This window comes from Oenanthe melanoleuca, chromosome 1 (genome assembly GCF_029582105.1).
Source record: "Oenanthe melanoleuca isolate GR-GAL-2019-014 chromosome 1, OMel1.0, whole genome shotgun sequence".
Taxonomy (NCBI): domain Eukaryota; kingdom Metazoa; phylum Chordata; class Aves; order Passeriformes; family Muscicapidae; genus Oenanthe; species Oenanthe melanoleuca.
The window spans coordinates 32325180-32342848 of NC_079333.1; the positions used below are offsets into that span (position 1 = coordinate 32325180).

At 40.6% G+C, this 17669-nt stretch overlaps 1 protein-coding gene across 10 annotated transcripts in view; it reads left to right on the top strand.

The window, feature by feature from the left end:
• The window catches only part of SYTL2 (synaptotagmin like 2), a 59949-nt gene that overhangs the window by 3965 nt on the left and 38315 nt on the right, over window positions 1-17669 (top strand). For 5 of the 10 annotated variants that reach the window (XM_056495654.1, XM_056496352.1, XM_056496441.1 and 2 more), the window contains exons 1-2: window positions 151-253; window positions 13430-13844. In XM_056495654.1, the coding sequence (XP_056351629.1) occupies window positions 13744-13844 (101 nt within the window). In that variant the 5' untranslated portion in view covers window positions 151-253; window positions 13430-13743. Of the gene's footprint in view, window positions 1-150; window positions 254-5999; window positions 6137-9993; window positions 10068-13429; window positions 13845-17669 lie in introns of those variants that run through there. The other 5 variants (XM_056495735.1, XM_056495988.1, XM_056495907.1 and 2 more) reach the window with 4 other exon arrangements.

A 17669-nucleotide genomic window follows, 5' to 3' on the forward strand; every position in this document is an offset into this window, starting at 1 on the left:
CCGCGGGCAGCGTCACACCCGGGGCTGCCGCAGGTGACACGGGCAGGAGGCCGGGCCGGGCGGGGGAGCCGCCCCGCTCGCAGGGCCGGGCGCCGGCATTGGCCCGGGGCGGCGGGACGGGCTCGGCCTCGGCCCGCGCCGCGCCTCCCTGCCTGCCCTCAGACGAGCGGGGCGGGGGCGCGGGACAGCGGAGCCGGCGCTGCCTCTGGCCGGAGGGAAGGACGGGGGAGCCGCGGAGGGGACGGAAGGAGAGGTGAGGCTGGCCTGGAAAGGGCTCTGGGGGTGGGAAGGAGGGGGTCTTGTTAGTGCAGTGACTCGGAGTCAAAAAGGGGCGTAGCAGCCCCCGCGCCCGCAGTGCTGGGGCGGCGTGAGAGCGAGCCCGCTGCCCGCTGAGGAGCCCCGGCTGCCCGCTGAGGAGCCCCGGCTGCTCCCCTTCGCCAGCCGGGCTGCTCCCAGGGCTTGGCCCATTCGCCTGAGGAGGCTCAGCGCTCCCAGGTGTCTCGCCGGCCCGGCCCCGGTTGCTGCTCCGCGGGGAAGCGGCGCTTGTCAGCGCCTCTCCTCAGAACCGCTCCCGGGAGCGCCGTGCCCGGGGAGCCGAGCGTCGGGACATCGCTGCTGCTGCTGCTGCCTCTGCCTCTGCCCGCGGTGAGAGCTGTCAGAACTGCCCTGCACAGAGCTCCTGGAGTCTGCTGGAATGGCAGGACTCTCTGTTTTAGAATAAGATGCTTAGATCTCAGCTGAGAGATGTTAATGACCTTTGCGTAAATAGTAAACACTTTTATTCTCAAAACAGTGAATTAGTCGCATCATCCACGCTGTCTCTGCAATGACTTGCAGGATTGGACCTGGCCCGAAAGTCTAACGCAGCCAGTTGTGTCTTTCCTGTGTGAGCAGAAGAATCTGCTTAGAAGATTGCTAGGATGAAGGTCACTTAAATCTGGAGACAGAATTGTCAAGTGACAAGTATTTTTGAACTTCTTGACAAAGTGTAAAGGGAAGGGACTTAGAACATGTGGTGATGTGTGTCCCCCACACTCATTCACAACATATGCTAATGGAAAGTTGTGAGAAGAAACTTGATTTTATTAGCTGAAAGAACTGATCAAAGCATTGCACCAAAACATGTGCATGTTTACACACAGACTGAAGCTCTCGGTGATGGATTGTTTAAAAGACTAATGAATCAAAGATTTCATATTAAAGTTGTATACAGCAACAATGCAGCTTTCCAGTCATTAGTTATTAATTACCATTGGTCATTATTATCTCTTTCCCAAACAGTTCTTAACAAGCACATATATAAGTGGTAATAAACCTGGAGTATATATACAATACCCCGGAGCTGGTACTCTATACTTAGCATTGATTACTGTGCTGCTTGATGGTTTATTTGAGTTGCAGGAGTCACAGTAAAGTGCTTGAGAGCTCCTTGGCAAGAGAAGCTGGAATCAAAACGAGTTTTTTGTGATTTTTGAAAATGATCATCCTTTTTTTCTAATTGTTAATGTATTGTTCACCTTGCTTCCTCTCTGGAAGAAAAAGGGCTGATCTCAGATGATGTAGTTCATATTATTTGAGGGAATAAGCTTACCACAGTATTGCCAGGCATCTTTTATAAATGTTTTGCAGGATTATTCTGGTTCCATCAGACACATCTCCTTTTCGTTGTGCAATATTATTTAATTTCATCTGACATCTTTCCTGACCACTCCACATACTTTGTTTTTATCTTGCAGATTTTACATATCTTTGTATTATTTGCATGTGCTTTCCTGTGCCCTATTTGGGCAAGTGTACTGCAAGTCTCTGTTCATTTGCAGTTGTGTGTTATTCATGTATACTAAGTTATAAAATACTATTAAAATACACTGTTTAAAATACACTGTTGCTGTGTTACAAAATGCCTGTACACTGCTACCAATTACCATATCTTAGTGTGTTTATGTCTAGGTCTAAGGCAAGGAAATAATAAGCATCTTAGTCTGCTTCTACTTTATGTGTGCAGCCATTCTCTGCTTTGGTTGTAAGGCACGTTTTTTAATTTCTTGAAGCTGTCATTGGACCTGTCTCTTGTTAAATTTTGTTCCAGCATTTCTTGCATCCCAAAATAATGTATTATCAGTTTCACTGTCAGACTTTTAAAATTCAGTGAAATAGGTCTTTGTGTTCTTGTTTTCCAGTTCTGACAAAGGCCAGAGTAAACAACACTCCTTTGCCCCCAAAAATGGAAAAAAAATCACAGAAAAGTGAATTTGTCATTTCCCTTAAGAGCCAGTGCTTTAGAACACTGGATAGCACTCAATGAGTACTCTGTTTCTGCTGGATAGAGACCATGTGCAGGTATTCTCTGGAGTAAACTCCTGTTAGGAGAGGCTTGCCAGATTCCCAAGTGAAAATACTGTTTCAGTTTAGTACTCGGAGAAAATCTTTAATAGTTGCATCTGGAAAAGAGGCTTAACCAGAAAAGCTGTTGGATGAAGTTAAAGAAATCACTTACTTTCTGCTCTGTATTGTTTCCTATGTTCATGACAGAAAAGGATGTAGCAGACTTAAATCAAAATTCTAATAAGAAAACATTATTTACGAGGAAATATAAAGATAATTTGTAGTCTCTCAGTGGGGAAAAAATGTTTAATTTTCTTTTTATTTAATTAAAAGGCTAGTCTAGTCACTCTAGTCAAGAGTGACTTGTTTTAAACCACAGTAAAGAATTTTTTTTTTCTCTGCACAGAAAGTGCTCTTCACCTGGGATGGTTGACTAATGGATAGCTGCTAAAAGTAGTGGGTACCCTTCTGGTGCTTGAAGTCCATCACTTGTTGCACTTAAAAACAGCTTATTTAGATTCATCAGAAGTCAATTTAAGGAGGCTCCATAGTTTGAGCTCCGATTCCAAAACACTTATGCCAAAATGTGTGTATCAAACCAGTGATGTAGCATTTGCTGTTTTGGCAGTCTCCAGTTTTTTAACTTATTTGGGCATAACTTGAGAGTGACAGCTGATTTCAGCAGATTTATTCATGATTCATCCTTGTGGTAGGGAGTCATTCCAATTCATCAGGGTAAAGCAACCGGCTATGTTAGATTTACTTCATGTTATAAGGTTTCCTTTCTATATAATTTGATGCTGCTTAATTGCATCAAGAGGGGCAAAGGGAAGAGATATAATGTACGTGTGAAGAGGATGAAAAGATCACCTCTTCCCCTTTTTTATTTTATAGATCCTTTTCTGGATAATAATGCCAGACTATTTTTGACCTGAAACTCACTCAGCATCCTGTGCCTAGACATCAAATTAATGAGTAACTTAACAATTTGTTGCCCAGAGAGGCAGAGGTCTCCCCATCCCTGAAAGTGTTCTAGGCCAGACTGGATGTGGCCCTGAGTAACCTGGACTAGTGGAAGGTGTTCCTATCCATGGCAGGGGGGTTGGATCTAGATGGTCTTTAAGCTCTCTTCCAAACCAAACCATTCTATGATCCACTTTTTCCCCCTTACATCTTGGTATGTTCCTTTTTCTCTGCAGTATAAATCTTCTAAAAGTAATTTTTTCTTTTTCTCTGTCCCAGTCAGGGAAATTTTGCATTTCATCTCTCTCTAAATAAGTCTGAGTATAAACAAAAAGAAAGGCAAGAAGAAAGGGGATGCTTACCTGTGGAGTTATTAGCGCAACAATATGCTAGATGCACTGCAAAATGTTTTTGTTCTACAAAAGCCTTAAACAATATTGGTAACTTCTGTATAAAATCACCTGCTCAATGTCTGATTCTGGCTGACTGATAAACTGACAGATTTAGCTCTGTACAGGCTGGAGGGACTACAATCAGACTTTGTGATCTCAGCTGTATGGCTGGAGCTCCAGAACTAGATCAGTGTATCCAAGAACCCCTGGGTTTTAGAAATGGTTTCTACACCATTAGCTTGGAGATGTTAAGATCTGTCATCATGCTTTTCTTCTCTAATGAATTTAAATAGCTAATGTGATTTAAAAATAGAATTTAAAAATAGAGTTTCTGTTATGAAAAACTAAGGGTGAGGTCCAAAAGCTCTCTGTAATTGCACTTGAAGCACTGTAAGCAAAAGGTATGTATCTAAGTCCTAGGCAAAACTCTGTCAAACAAGCAGAATTAGCAAGCCCTTAACCTTCTATTCTGGTCCTGCCCATATAACTTGTTTTTTAATCCTGGGATAGCTTATGTTAGTGTAAATGTCATTAATTTTACCTTGCTTCATAGTGATTACATTACTTCTCTGGAGGTTAAGAGGCTTGGATTAAAAATGAATACCCTCAGGTTACTGTCCTGTTCCCTCTGCTCTATTAGAACTAGACTCCTCTACAGCCAGGAATGAGGAGGGAAGTTAGGAGAGACCTTGATATTTTTTTTTTTTTATTTATTTTTTTTTATAGTGGCCTGACTGAGAAAAGATGTACCTCCCTTCCTGTTTCTGCCTGCAAGGTTGTGACATCACCTTAATAATGATTATGTGAGGTTTTCTCCTTGGTAGTTAGTTCAGGCCTAGGAGGGATCAAGAGAGAACCAAGCAAACCCTTCAGAGATTATCATGTATTTTGGTGAAGAAGGGGATGTGCATTTGAATCTTCTTGGATTAAGTGGTCATGGGGGCTCTGGATTTGGCTGCTTTCTGTATCTGTAGTTATTGGGCAAGTGAGCTAACACCTTGCATAGCTATGTTCTTAAAGAATGAGCCACTCCTGCAAGACTAAATACCTGTTCAGGGCCAGGCCTGATACTCTAAAGCCCAGCCTCACAAACTCTAAACTCCTGATTTAGCTGTGTATGAGAAACAATTCCTGTCACAGTCTTTTGCTCCTTCTTTCCTATTCCTGTGCTATCTGTAGGGCCAATCCTTCTCAGGCAGTGCGAATTGGCACCTCACCTCATCGAGTGTAACTGAAGGCTGCTCCAGAAACTTCCCTGCTTCATGCTTCTCATGAGTAGCAGTTTGGTTTAGCTCTTGCCATGGCCTTTTATCTTCCTTGCACCATAGCACACCTCGTTTTTCAGTGTAAGAGTTCTCTGCTTGCATCTGGCATAAGTGTTCAGGGAAACTGGTACCAGTCAGGGAGAAGACAATTTTGCATTATACAGCCCAGCCCTCAGTGCAAACAATCTCATGAGTGAAGTTTTCATGGCTGATAGACTTCCTGTTATTCTTGCAATTTAATATCAGTATTAAAGAAGACTAACATTGCTGCTGATTGGTTTCAGCTCAGCCAGAATGATCCCAATAGCAGACAAAATTTTCATGTTATGGGGTTATCTGTTAAAACATTATGCTTAGGAGGACAAGTTATTTTCCTCTCAATGGGGAGCTATTGTGAGCTTTTAAAAATGTGTCTATGAAAAAAAAAAGGACAACAACAACAAAACAAGTAAACAATAACCCTGAAATAAAAACTTCATTGCAGAGTTTAAGTTAATTTGGTGACTGAGAAGAGACCTGATTCTGACTGGTTTATGGGCAGACTGCATGCTACCTTTTTTTAACCATTTTGAATGCTAACTTTTTAAACCATTTTGATTTTTAACTTACCTGGGAACTTTGATGTAGTGCTTTTTTTGCAGCTCGATTGTTTCTGTGACTGTAGGACTCATATTTTCTTTCCTCTAGCACCTGATTTGTGCTGGCAATTATGTGAGGCCCTGTTTTCAAGTAGGTGTGTGCTTTAGTTACAGTAGCAAGGACCTGATTAATTGATGCCAACTTTCTTAGTATCCTCGAGATTACATAATTTATTAGGTAGGTAATTTTAATCTTTAGAACTTGCAGGAGTGAGTGTCTAAGTGAGTGGTTAATCAGTCATGCTGTGAGAAAGGATAGACAAAGGGCTTGTACTGCTTGCTGGCTCTTTGTCCACAGTAGTAATCAGTTAAATAGGGCTGTAGTTGTAAGAACAAGGCTGGTAGCTGCAAAGCAGGAGGTGCAGTGACAAATTAGAGTGGTTCAGGTGAGTTACAGATTCTTTTGATTCCCACAGGTACTTACTTATGCAGTTAATTGAGAATGATGGAGTGCCTTTTGCAATGTTCTGTGTGGTCCCAAATTTCTTTTGAGCTGCAGGCAAAGGTGCTCTGGGGAAGTTGAGATCAGTGGCCTCTGCCAGTGAAAGCAAAGGTAATGTAAAATGTTGCTGTCTTGACTAGGAAATTTTATGCTTAATATGTACCACAAAACTGTGTTGTACACCCTCCTGCAGACACAGTGACATGTGCAGTTGGATGTTGACAGTGCTTTAGAGTAGATCAAAGTGATACATGGAAGGGGTGACCTGTTAACCCACAGGTTCCCAGTTTTACAAAAGTAGTGGGAGGAAATCAGTCTGTCAGTAACAGTGGCTGGCTGTCCTTGCTCAACTAGCTCATCACCTCAACTCAAATGAGCAGTAACAGTGGGATTGTCAAAGGCACAGGGATGCAACAGATACTAACTAATGGATTTCCATAATGAGACTAAAATCATCTGAGAAGTCATGTCCATGGACTTTGAAATAAAACTTGGAAATTATTTCTTCAGAAACTGTATGCTCCAGTCTTCCACTTGGTATTTAGCTCTACAAACTGTCTTATTGTCACCTCAATTTAGCATTACTGTTAAGTATTTGAATCCAAATCCTTGTCTGCTCTTTGTAACATAGATTTCTTCTCATCAGTGCTGCTAGCCCCCTAATAAGCCCTTTTGTTGGACTGTCTGCACTAGCAAAGAGTCACTGGAAACTGCAGCTCAGTTCGTTTTCACATAAGAAAGAATATCTTAACAAAGTGCAGGAAGTGTGTCACTTCCCAGTAGCCACTGATAGGAAATACTTGTTAATTAGTCACACTGTTTTGCACACTTCCATTCTCCAATAGTACAATTCCTACAATAAAATAGAATCCTAACTAAAATGTAGCCAGTGCTTGCTGGAGGGTAAGGAAGGAGGGTAGAGGTCGGATAGTTCCCCTAAAGTCTCCAGTATCTAAACTTGTCAAGGCCTCTACTTTGGCCTTTTTGTTTTGTTTTGTTTTGTTTTGTTTTGTTTTGTTTTGTTTTGTTTTAGTAATTCCTAGTACATAATAAATGTTTTTATTTGTCTTGCATCAGTGCAGTGTTCATTCGCCTAATCCAGATAATGCTAAAGTCCAAACTGGAATTTTTTTTTAAGAATGAGGCCACGGAAGAAAAGGAAAGGGATTTGGCAGTTCCTAGTTATAGATTAATGTCCTCTGTGGGACAATACAGGTGGGAGAAATAGGTGTGTTCTCCATTCTGCAATAAAAGTTTATGAGAAGGGAATGGAGGTCCTGTTGTTCCATTGTCATTGTTATCTTCCATGCTGAATCCGTCTGTTTAAGATGGCAAGTCTCCAGAAGAAGAGGGAAAGAACTTCTTTCCTGTAAAATGAGAAGAAGGTCATGGCTTCTTAACAAAACCTTCTTAAGAAATTAGTCAGTTAGTTGCATTATGAGTTTCAGGGTTGCTTGTTGCTGGGATCTTTTTTGGAAGGGAGAGGCAGGGCAATGTTTTTTCTTATTCTTGTGTGACTTCTCTGCTAGAATTTGAATCTGTCTTGCATTTATGTTTGGAAAACATTCAGAAACAGCTAGCTATTAAATACAATGTATCAGATATGTAGGGTCAGGAGGTGCTTCCCACCAAGTAGTTGGTTTGTTTCTGACCTCTCTAAAGGTTTTGGTATTTTGCTTAAATCTATTTTCAAACAAGATATAAAAACAGTCCGTCAGACTGGACCCTGTCTGAGTTTAATGCCAATGTTGACATGAAGAATGAGAAAGTGGCAATGGGAGCTTGAGTCCTGTGAGCCTCACACTTCTGCTGTCTAAATGGAGATGAGAATAATTGTTACACAACTGACAGTGCTCTGCCTTCAGAGATCTACAGGACTGAGTCACCTTCATTATTATATTTCAAGTCCATTATGCTGAGACAATACTATTTGTTTTGTAATTCTTGATGAAAAGAATTAACTAGAAGAATGAAGTTCTTTCAAATGAACTATTACTAATTCAAGCAATGTGCCCACTGAGATTAAACCAGCCAAGTACAAAGGGTACAATGTGCAAGGAAATATAACTAGATTGGAAAATATGCTGATGTCAGTATCAATAACTTGGTGGAATTTCTGTAATTTTGAAGATTCTTCAAATTATATATTTTTAGTAGATTTGTACTTACTGCAATGTGAAATAAATGGCATGACATCCACAGTTAGCCTGACAGTGGTCACAGGGAGGAGGAATGTTTAGGTGTGTTTTCCTGCAGCTTCTCTTTAATTGATGGGACTCTTCTCCTAAGACCACATCCTCTTAATACCTCTGGCCTAATGGTTTTACACCATAACAGGTATAGAGTTTGACATTCTTAGGCAATGCTGCCAATATCCAAGCCCTGTGAAAGAAATGGCAAGCTGCCATATGTGATTAGGGGGATTAGGCCACAACCAAAGCAAATTATTCTTTTCTATTCCAATATTAAGTTGTTAACTTTTATCCTCTTTGTTATTAACTCTTCTTCAGAGTAAATTGCCTTTATAGTCTTCAAAGTGATGTAAGTCTTAATGTCTTACCAAATAAGAATAAAATTAAACCACAGGCAGAGTCATGTGGACCAACAAATCAGATCTTCCAGAAGAAAATGAGAATTTTTTCTGAAGTGCTTGTGTTACTCCAGCTGAACTTCATCCTCTTTCAGCTGGTTGAACATCATTATATAAGGCTTTTAGTGAAAGTATCTTGAGACTGCAACTATTTTACAGGTTAAAAGCAGTAAGGATTATTTTGATACTGTTGAGCTAGAGTAAGGTGTGAGCAAAGCTTGTGTGTAACTTTTAATATATTCCTCTTTGTGGCTGTTTGGAGCCACATGCTGTAAGGAATACTGCACAGGAGAACAAGTAGGCCTATTATTGTAATAAAATGAAGCATTGCTCTATTAATAAGGCAACATTGGAACTGCTCTTAAAATAGATCTCCCTCACTTCTGCAAAAGTCCATGTTCTACCAACACTTTTCACAACTAGCTAGATAAGAAATTCCTACCTCTCACTGACTAAACATACATGTAAGCAAACACTCCTCTCTAAATTAATCTCTAGGACTGTTGGAAATATGATATGCTGTGTATACTTGCTGTTATAATTTTGAAAATATTCAGATAGCACCTTTTGTAAGAGCAGATGGATTGGCTGCAGATATGCATATTTTACTGGGTGATCTTTTTCCTTTCTGCCCCTTCAGGAATAAAAATGACAAAAGGCTTCTTGTGCTTGTTTTAAATTCTTGTCCTGATCATTGCAGGCAACAGCTTCTAAAACTCCTGTGAATTGTGGCTTAAGTCCTTCTTCAAAGTTAATAGCTCTTTCTCTATTGCTCAAACTGAAATCCATAATCCTCTGATCTTCTGAGCAAATATGTTCATGACCGTTTCTGCTTGGGCCAACACTGGCATTTAGCTTAATTAGCTGTCCTGCCTTCATGGGATTTGCCTCATGTATTTACAGAAAAAATTATTTCTAAGCCTAGGCTAGTGCTGAGTTACCTGTAACTGTATTGCTTAAATATCACTGCAGAATGAAATTTATTCAGGAGACTGATTTGTTTGTTGTTGCTGCAAAGCTGTAGCTTGTAGGGCTTGCAGTCAGAGGTACTGTTACTGCCTAATGTCACTTCCCAGGGCTCCAAGGCTTTTATTGCTCTTAGCATTCTTCTTGGCTTCCCTGCTTCAAAGTAAAGGTTTATTATTTCCTGAGAATGGGTGTAGGCCAAACTTGGTTACTTTTGAGGACGAGTTCCTCTGCCCATGCAAAGTGTTGTAGTGTACAATTGCATTTATCTGTCTTCCTCAGCTTCCTGTTGCCTTATGTGTGGACTTCAAACTCATCCTAGTTGCTAGTGCTGGTATGTTCTAGCAGTGGAGAAATACAGTTAGATTTCAAGCACATAAATCCAAACCCTCTTATTTTTAGGAGCCAGTAGGTTACTTGCCAGTGAATGCTTTCTGGGATGAAGATGTGTGCAGATAGCAGTCACTGATCAGCCAGGCCTGCAGGGTAAGTTGTTCAGCTGAAGGAGTTGGCAAAAAGAGCTGTGTAAAGCAGCCAGAAGTGTAGGATTGGCTGTCACCTTCTTCCTTTTGTTAGAAGGCATAGGCTGCAAGACAGATTCTCTGGATCAAAGCTTTAGCAGCTTAGGTCTACTCTACAAGGAGCACTTGAAAAGTAGTTTTGCAATGTAAATTTAAAACATTGAGGTTTCTACATGCAAAAGGAGATCTTGTTGGTTTGAAAGGAACAGCTGACTCTGGGGTTTTGCTGTTTGTTTTCTGACTGTTGGTAAACAGTGTCAGCCATGGCAAAGTACTCCAACCTTTTCCTTGCCTCCCTCATTGCATCCCATAGGTATACACTGAGTAAAAAGTTGGGAACCTGAATTGCTATTATTGTACTACCTCTTAATGTAAAATCCCATAGTGTTTGCAATACAGTATTCAAATTAATATTCCCCTTTTATATCTGTGGGAAAGCAGTGTGTGTGTAGGGTTAATGAGTTTGTAGACAAAGTTGTCTTTCTTTTATGGTTCCTGTTGTAGAAAAATGTGAATTCTGACTTAAAGCAATTGAGGTGAACAGCTGCCTGAGAGGTTCTGAGAAATTTTACAAGATAAAATTTTTGGATGAGTGCTGGCCTAAACCACTTGGAAAGTAAGAGCAGCTTAAGAGTGTGTGTGAGCAAAACTACATTTTGAGTTGCCTTTCTGTTTCTTTTATTGCCAAAACATAGAAGCTTTCATGCATGAGTTGGATAAAACATAATTTCAGATCCCTGTTTATTATGGGAGTCTTTAGTAGAGGGAAGATTTTTTTTGTGTGGTTTTACCTGAATTTAATATTTAAGGAAAAAATCATGCCAAATATGCCATGACTCACAAATGTTAGTATATAGCACATAAAAACCCTACATTGGAAGTCAGTCAATGTGGTATCAATTTCCATGACTTAATCAGTTTGATAAGGATCTTTCAGTCTTATTTGAAACTCAGGTCTGAAAACTTTCCTGACAAAAAGCCCTTGCCACTTGCAGTGGCACCAAACTGTTCAAACCTCTCAGTTCTTCCTGACACGTATTGGCATTTTTAAGAGGAAGAAAATGTCAAAAGAAATCAAAATAATTGAGGTTGAGGTGGTGTTAGAGTGTGAATTGAACAGGGGGAAGACTTTGAATTTTTTTCTTCACTTTTTATTTTTAAATTAACTTTAAGTTTTATAACAGGTAACTAGCAGTTTTTACCATCTGTGTTTGGAATCAGTGCTGATAATCTTTAGCAGAAAGCCAGCCTTGCAGTAACTTGTATCAGACAATCTCATGAGATTGGCCCTGCACCACACACACAGAAAGGTTTTCTTGTTTATGAAGCACTGTGGAATCGTGGGTGAAGAGCCTGCCAGGGTGGGTGGTATCTTGGTATCTCACCTCTGATTGAAAACAAAGTGGGGGTGCAACCCTGGCTGATGAAACTGCTCTACAGAATGATGGTATCTGGGAAGTTTAGTAGCAGTGCTGCTTGCTATGAGCTCTCAGAGCCTGTTTGGATGTGCCCTTGCAAACTGGTGTTCAAACAGGGAGGCCTGAAGCTCTATTTCCACTGATTTTATTGATTTGAGTGCTGAGAGACATCAGTGAAGTCTGCAGGTGGTTTTGTAAATACTGTTGAAGTATTTCCTTTAGATTTTTCAATTCATATAATAAGACAATATAGCAAAAAAGACCAAAGATGTGGTAAGATATTATTCCCTGCAACAGCTTTCTTGCAGACTTGACTTATCTTGGGGAGGAAACAAAGCAAAATCTTTGATTATTCCAGTTCACAGGTGTCCAGGGTTTGTAATTGCAACATGAGCTTCTGTGCCTGTTGGCTGAGCACTTGCCATTCAACCAGCATCCAAGGCTTTGGATTAGCAGTGTGGATGCTGGTTGCTGTGTCAGATGGTGTAGAAAGTTTCCACATGACAGTTGAAACCAAGATCCATACCAGCTCCTAAGCTGAAACAGTACTGTAGTAGATACTCAACAAATCTAGGATTGTTATATTTGTCAGTAGGCCTATATAGTAAGCACTTTCCACTTTTGCCTAATTATAAACCCATAATTTTCTAAATGAAAATGAAGTTACAGATGGCAGGTTGCTTGAGATGCTGTTGTATCAACCTCATGCAACAAAATCACAATGAGAATCATACAGAAAAATATGGCAGCCAAAGAAAAAGCAGAAGGTAGTTGGGCATTGTAGTTGTTGAGGGGATAATCAGTAATGTGGCTACAGCTCCCTACCAAATCTGAAAGAAATGCTGCTATTTTCAGAATGAAGTTTCCCTTTGAGTCCTGCCAGTGTCATATTTTGTTTTAATGGCCTGGTTGCACTCTTGTGGCCAGGGGAGTGAATGCAGTGACTGCTTTCGTGATTGTAGTGCTCAGTAGACTGATAGGAGGTCAGCATCCTGTCAGCCACATCACACTGACAGTCTGCTAGGGCCAAAGGAAGACACCCACAACCCTGAAAGGCTGTGATGGACCTGCCTGGTACAGAGACATGTTCAGTGAAAACATCTGCTTCTCTTCTGTCTCTCACCAGGTTTGGCACTAAGCCTGCTTCTGAGCATTAAACTCAAGCTATTTATTTCTTTTTTCTCAGGCTTTGATATCTACATCTCTGTGATCCTGAGGCACTGAGATACCTTACCACAGACATAACTAACTCCTTGCCATGCCACTCTCTCTATTCCTTTAAGGGCTTTTTTTGAAGGAGAGGTTTCTGTCTTTTACAGCTGGAATTATCTCTAAGTGGATATTCCCCTGAAACCATGGCCAATGAAATACAGACAAAACAGTATTTCAAATTACTACTTGTAAATGCAGTTTGGCTTGTATAAAGCAGTGAGGTTCATGTTACCACATGACTTGTAATTACACATACTCAATATAATTATGTATAAATTATTTCACATTTATTCCATATGGTCTCTAGGACAGTGATTTTGCCTCTTTTTTTTTTCCCTTTTACTTTAAATTGTTGAGATAAATGCACTTTACTTATTGGGGGGTGGTTGTCTCCCCTTTCCTTCAAATTATTCTGCTAACTGTAAAGGTGATTTGAAATATATAATACAGTGTACCAATTGTATGACACTAATTTCTATGTTTTAGGGTGTGAGTTTTCATATTGGGGAGGAAGATATTTTCATGGCCACCTTGTTCAAGAGGCCTGTAAAGCAGGTTTGACTTGAAGTGACCATTTGAACTTCATGAAGTCATTTAATCATACTGAAAAACTTGTTTCTTTTAATTAAAAATGCATACATAATCTACTTCCTTGATCCCTGATATTGCAACTTGTTCTTCCTTGTCTCTTTTTTAGGGAATGTGTTGTTTGTTCTCAAACACTGGATATGCTGGGTCAATGAACTGTTACTCCAGGAAGCAGAGCTGAGAGGACAAACTGAGAAGGCATTATTATGATGACAAGCAGGAATGCAGCACTTGCCCAGAAGTCTCTCATCTAGGGAAGCATGCAAGAAAGCAACCTTTAAACCACTGACTGTAACCTGGTCCAGGTTTGTCAGTGCCTGCTGAAAAAGACTTCTAGAGCTTTAAAGCAGGCTGCAAGACAACTGTCCTCAGCAGGATTCAGGATCTTCCCAGGCACTTTTCCAGCCCTACACACAAAACAAGATGATTGACCTAAGCTTCCTAACAGAGGAGGAGCAAGAGGCAATAATGAAGGTGCTGCAACGGGATGCAGAGCTTAAAAGAACTGAAGAAGAGAGAGTCAGGTAAGGGATCTAGCACCCTGCTTGTCCTGGGAAGACCTCCACAGTTCCTGTACTGTGTACTCAGGAGTAGGTTGAAACAGTTGCTGCTGAGGGCCCCATATTTCTCAGTATATGTAGTTTGGAGATTTTTTTACTCTGGACTAGATTTTACCATAGTCTCTGGATGAAATACCTTTGCCACACAAATGATTGATTCCTGGCAAAAATTTTTTTGGACCTTTGCAATTCCCTAAGGGGCCAAGAGCACCCTGGATGCATCTGCCTGGATACACATCTGCCTTGGTTTCCTCAGAAGAGGATTCCAAAGTGTCAAAACCACTGCAGACTGGACTAATGCATAGTAAGTGAGGGACTTGGCTCAAAAGGAGTGCAAGCACCCCCAACAAACCAAAATATGGTTGCAGTCAGCAAATATGTCTGAATGCTGAAGTTATGGAGCTGCAATATATTGGAGCTATAATTCAGAAGAAGTACCAGTGCTATGCCTCACTGCCAAGAAAAGTCCTTGCAATCCATAAATAAAGCAGAAAATTGCTCCTTAATTTCTTTGTGTCACAGATGGAGCAATGTGTTGTTATTCTGGAGTATTTTATGTGCTGGGAGGTTTTACTGTAGGTACTATATTAGGGTAACTGCCATGACTAGAAATGCATGCATGGAAAGTAGTGTTTCCCAGATAGACAGCTTTCTATCTACACAGGTATAAATAGCAGTCAAATAGTTTCTTCAGCTGATATAGATAGCTGCCTGCTCAAGAGTGAGGATTTTGGTAGGCACTGGTTTTCTTTTTCCAGTGTGAGGGAAATTATCTATTACAAGGTACACAAATTAATATGTGGACAAATGAAAAATGGTGCTGAAAACTCCAGGTGCTATAACAGAACCAATTTTTTACAGCCTTAGTTAAGGCAGGATCTTCTCTAAGATTCCTTCTCGTTGTGATATTCCTCATGAAGTAATGTATTTCCAGTTTAAATGTTTTGAAATTATTCCAACCAGGGTGCATCTCTGATGCTTCTTAGCTACTGAGAAAGATGTTTTGATTTTTCTTTTTTTTGATAAATGTCCTATATCATGCAAAGGAGAAGGCAGCCAGCCTCTTGCCCTAAGAGCAGCATTCCTTTTGCTGAGTATGCTTGGGCAGCCCTGAGGTTCTTTGATCAGCATGTGGTCAGCATTTCGTTGAGTTACTCTACTTGCTTCTTTTAAGAGCAATAAAGTGTAGACCCGTAGCTTCTCCTTGTTAAAAAGACTTTTCCTCTCAAAGCATTTGCTTTGCTGAAGGTAAAATTATTACAGGCACTGTTCCAAGTTCCTGCCCCCATCTTAATGCAGCCTAAGTAAATATTTTCACCACACACTCTTGTCTTCTTAAAAAAGCAGTAGACTGACTTTGCTGTAACAGAATAGGCATTTTATTTACTGAAGGTAGAAAAACACTGTTTTTTAGTCTTGAAATGTTAGATCAATGCTAGGTCTGAAAGCATTCAGGGAAGTAATTATAGATGAGAGTTTGAAAACAGCATCTAGGGAAAGGAACCCTTCTTGGAACAGAAATTAAAAAAACCTCTCAGTAGTGGTTTGAAAGGACTGTCAGCGAGTATTTTTGTCCCTTTAGCTTTACTTCTGCCATTTATAATTCTAGTTTGAGAGGGTGTGGTGGAAAATGCAAGAGACTGCAGGTCGTAGCAGCCTGTAATCAGTACATTTGCTGCTACAATAAAATGTCTCTTTTGGTTTCTAAATATTATAACTTCTGAGAAGCTAGAAGCTTACATATTAAATAGATTTATCTGCTTAATTGTGGCACATGGAGATGCTTTTCATATCTTATATATTAAACTCCTACTTGAATTATATCTCTAGCCAAGGAGATGCAGTATTGTAGTTTGGATTTTATAACCTTGCACAGCTGGAATATTCCAAGAGCTGGGATCAACTGTTGTCGTTCAAACATCAGACAACGTGTTATTTATATGTGTATATAATGGAAGTCTTTCAATGTGAAATTTTTTCCTTTCCAGGAGAAATTCTGAGGTTTGAAGTGTGTTCTAGTAATCTGTGCCATGTTCTTGGAGCGTGGACAAATTGGTAACATGACAAAATCCTCTTTGAGCCACTTCGTAGTGGAATTTTACAAATCACCTGATAGAGTCTTGCGGGAGACTCCTGGACTCTTTGAATCAGGGTGGACGCGAGGGACAAGACTCAGACGCTCTGTAAATGCTAAAAGCTACAGTTGCAGTTTATTATAAGGGAGTCTGCAAGGAGCTGCCCGGCACAGCCACGTGCAGATTAAAGAGATAAAAAGGGGGAGAGAAAGAGAGAAGAAGGAGGGTATAGAGAGAGAGTAAAGAAGGTAAAGAGGGGAAGAGAAGAGGAAAAGAAAAGAGAGAAGAGAGGAAGAAGAGAAGAAGAGTAATGGGATAAAAGGGTATTGGGGTAAAGGGAGAGGGAGAAGAGCAAGGAGTAAAGATAGGAAGAGAAAGAGAGAAGAGAAGAGAAGAGAGGAGGAGAGGAAAAGAGAGAAGAGGAGAGAAGAGGAGAGGAGAGGAGAGAGTGACTTCCCGTTTGTAACACAATAAATCCACTTCCATCATGAATATTCTAATCCCTAAGAACCAATCTAATACAAAATACTAATTCTATAGCATTTACATACAGCCTATAGGAAATGTTACATTAGCATAGCATGTGACATTCTAAACTCTAAGATCTAATCTTTGGGTGCAGGTCAGTCTTTTGTGTCTTTTGGCCTTGCCCTCTGGCCAAAAGCATTGTTTAGTTAAGAGTGGATTGGCTTCGGTGAGCCATCCCATTGTATACCTGGTTATTCAGTAACTAGGGCTTGGTATCTCAAACGTGGCTTTCATTTCAATTTCATCCATGGTTTCTATATTCCCAGAATCTGAGCATTCATATTTGCAAGATTCCTCAGTTTCATCTTCTCCAACAGAGTCTCTTCCCTGCTAGCAGTTCCTAGAATTGCTAATCTAATAAAACTGCTCTGATTAGGCTGGCCCATGCAGCCTCCTTAAGGTAATCTGCTTTAATTCTTGGTTTGTTGAGGGCTGTAGTAGATGTTTCCCCATCTTGTGTCTCCTTTTGTGTTGGTCTGGATCAGCATGATTAGTTTAGGTACAGCACTGCTTTGGGAACAGCATGACTGCTTCCTCTTTCACCTCTGCTGAGGTTTGTCTCAAAGGAAAGAGGATATTGATGTTCTCATTGGCAAAAGGGTGATGAAGAAATCTCAGATGACAAGAGGGTGTGATGCATGGAAAGCAAAAGACATTGTATGGTCTTTTATTCCTAGTGCAAGAAGATGTCTCTCTCTTCTTCCTTACACTAGGAGTTGTAGCAGGTCACTCAATGGCAATGTTCCTATAGATGGGGCAAAGGCATAAAACAAGAGTCAGGTGACAGCTTGTCAAGGCTAGAAATTTTTTTTCAGCATATTACTAACTGAATTATTTTGGTTTTGTTGTCATCATTCCTGCCCAGGAATCTCTGATATGCCCTTCTCCACCACTGAACAAATGAATGGGCTATGTACATAACTGAATGTCCTGGCAGTAGCTTCAACATAACCCTAACCCCTTCTACAGATGCAGAGTTCAGAACTGATTTAACTTTGAGCCCTTTCTGGAGACAATAATGTGAGCAGAAATGTATCTGTCTGTGGAGTTGTGGAGTGTGGTTGGGTGACTCTTCTGTGGTTTGAGTAGCTGGCCCCTGGCACCAGCCTGTCTAAAGCAGAAAGCTGTTGTGGTCACCTTTGGGACAGGATTCCCTGATGTGGTGATCAGCCCTTCCTAGCAGAAC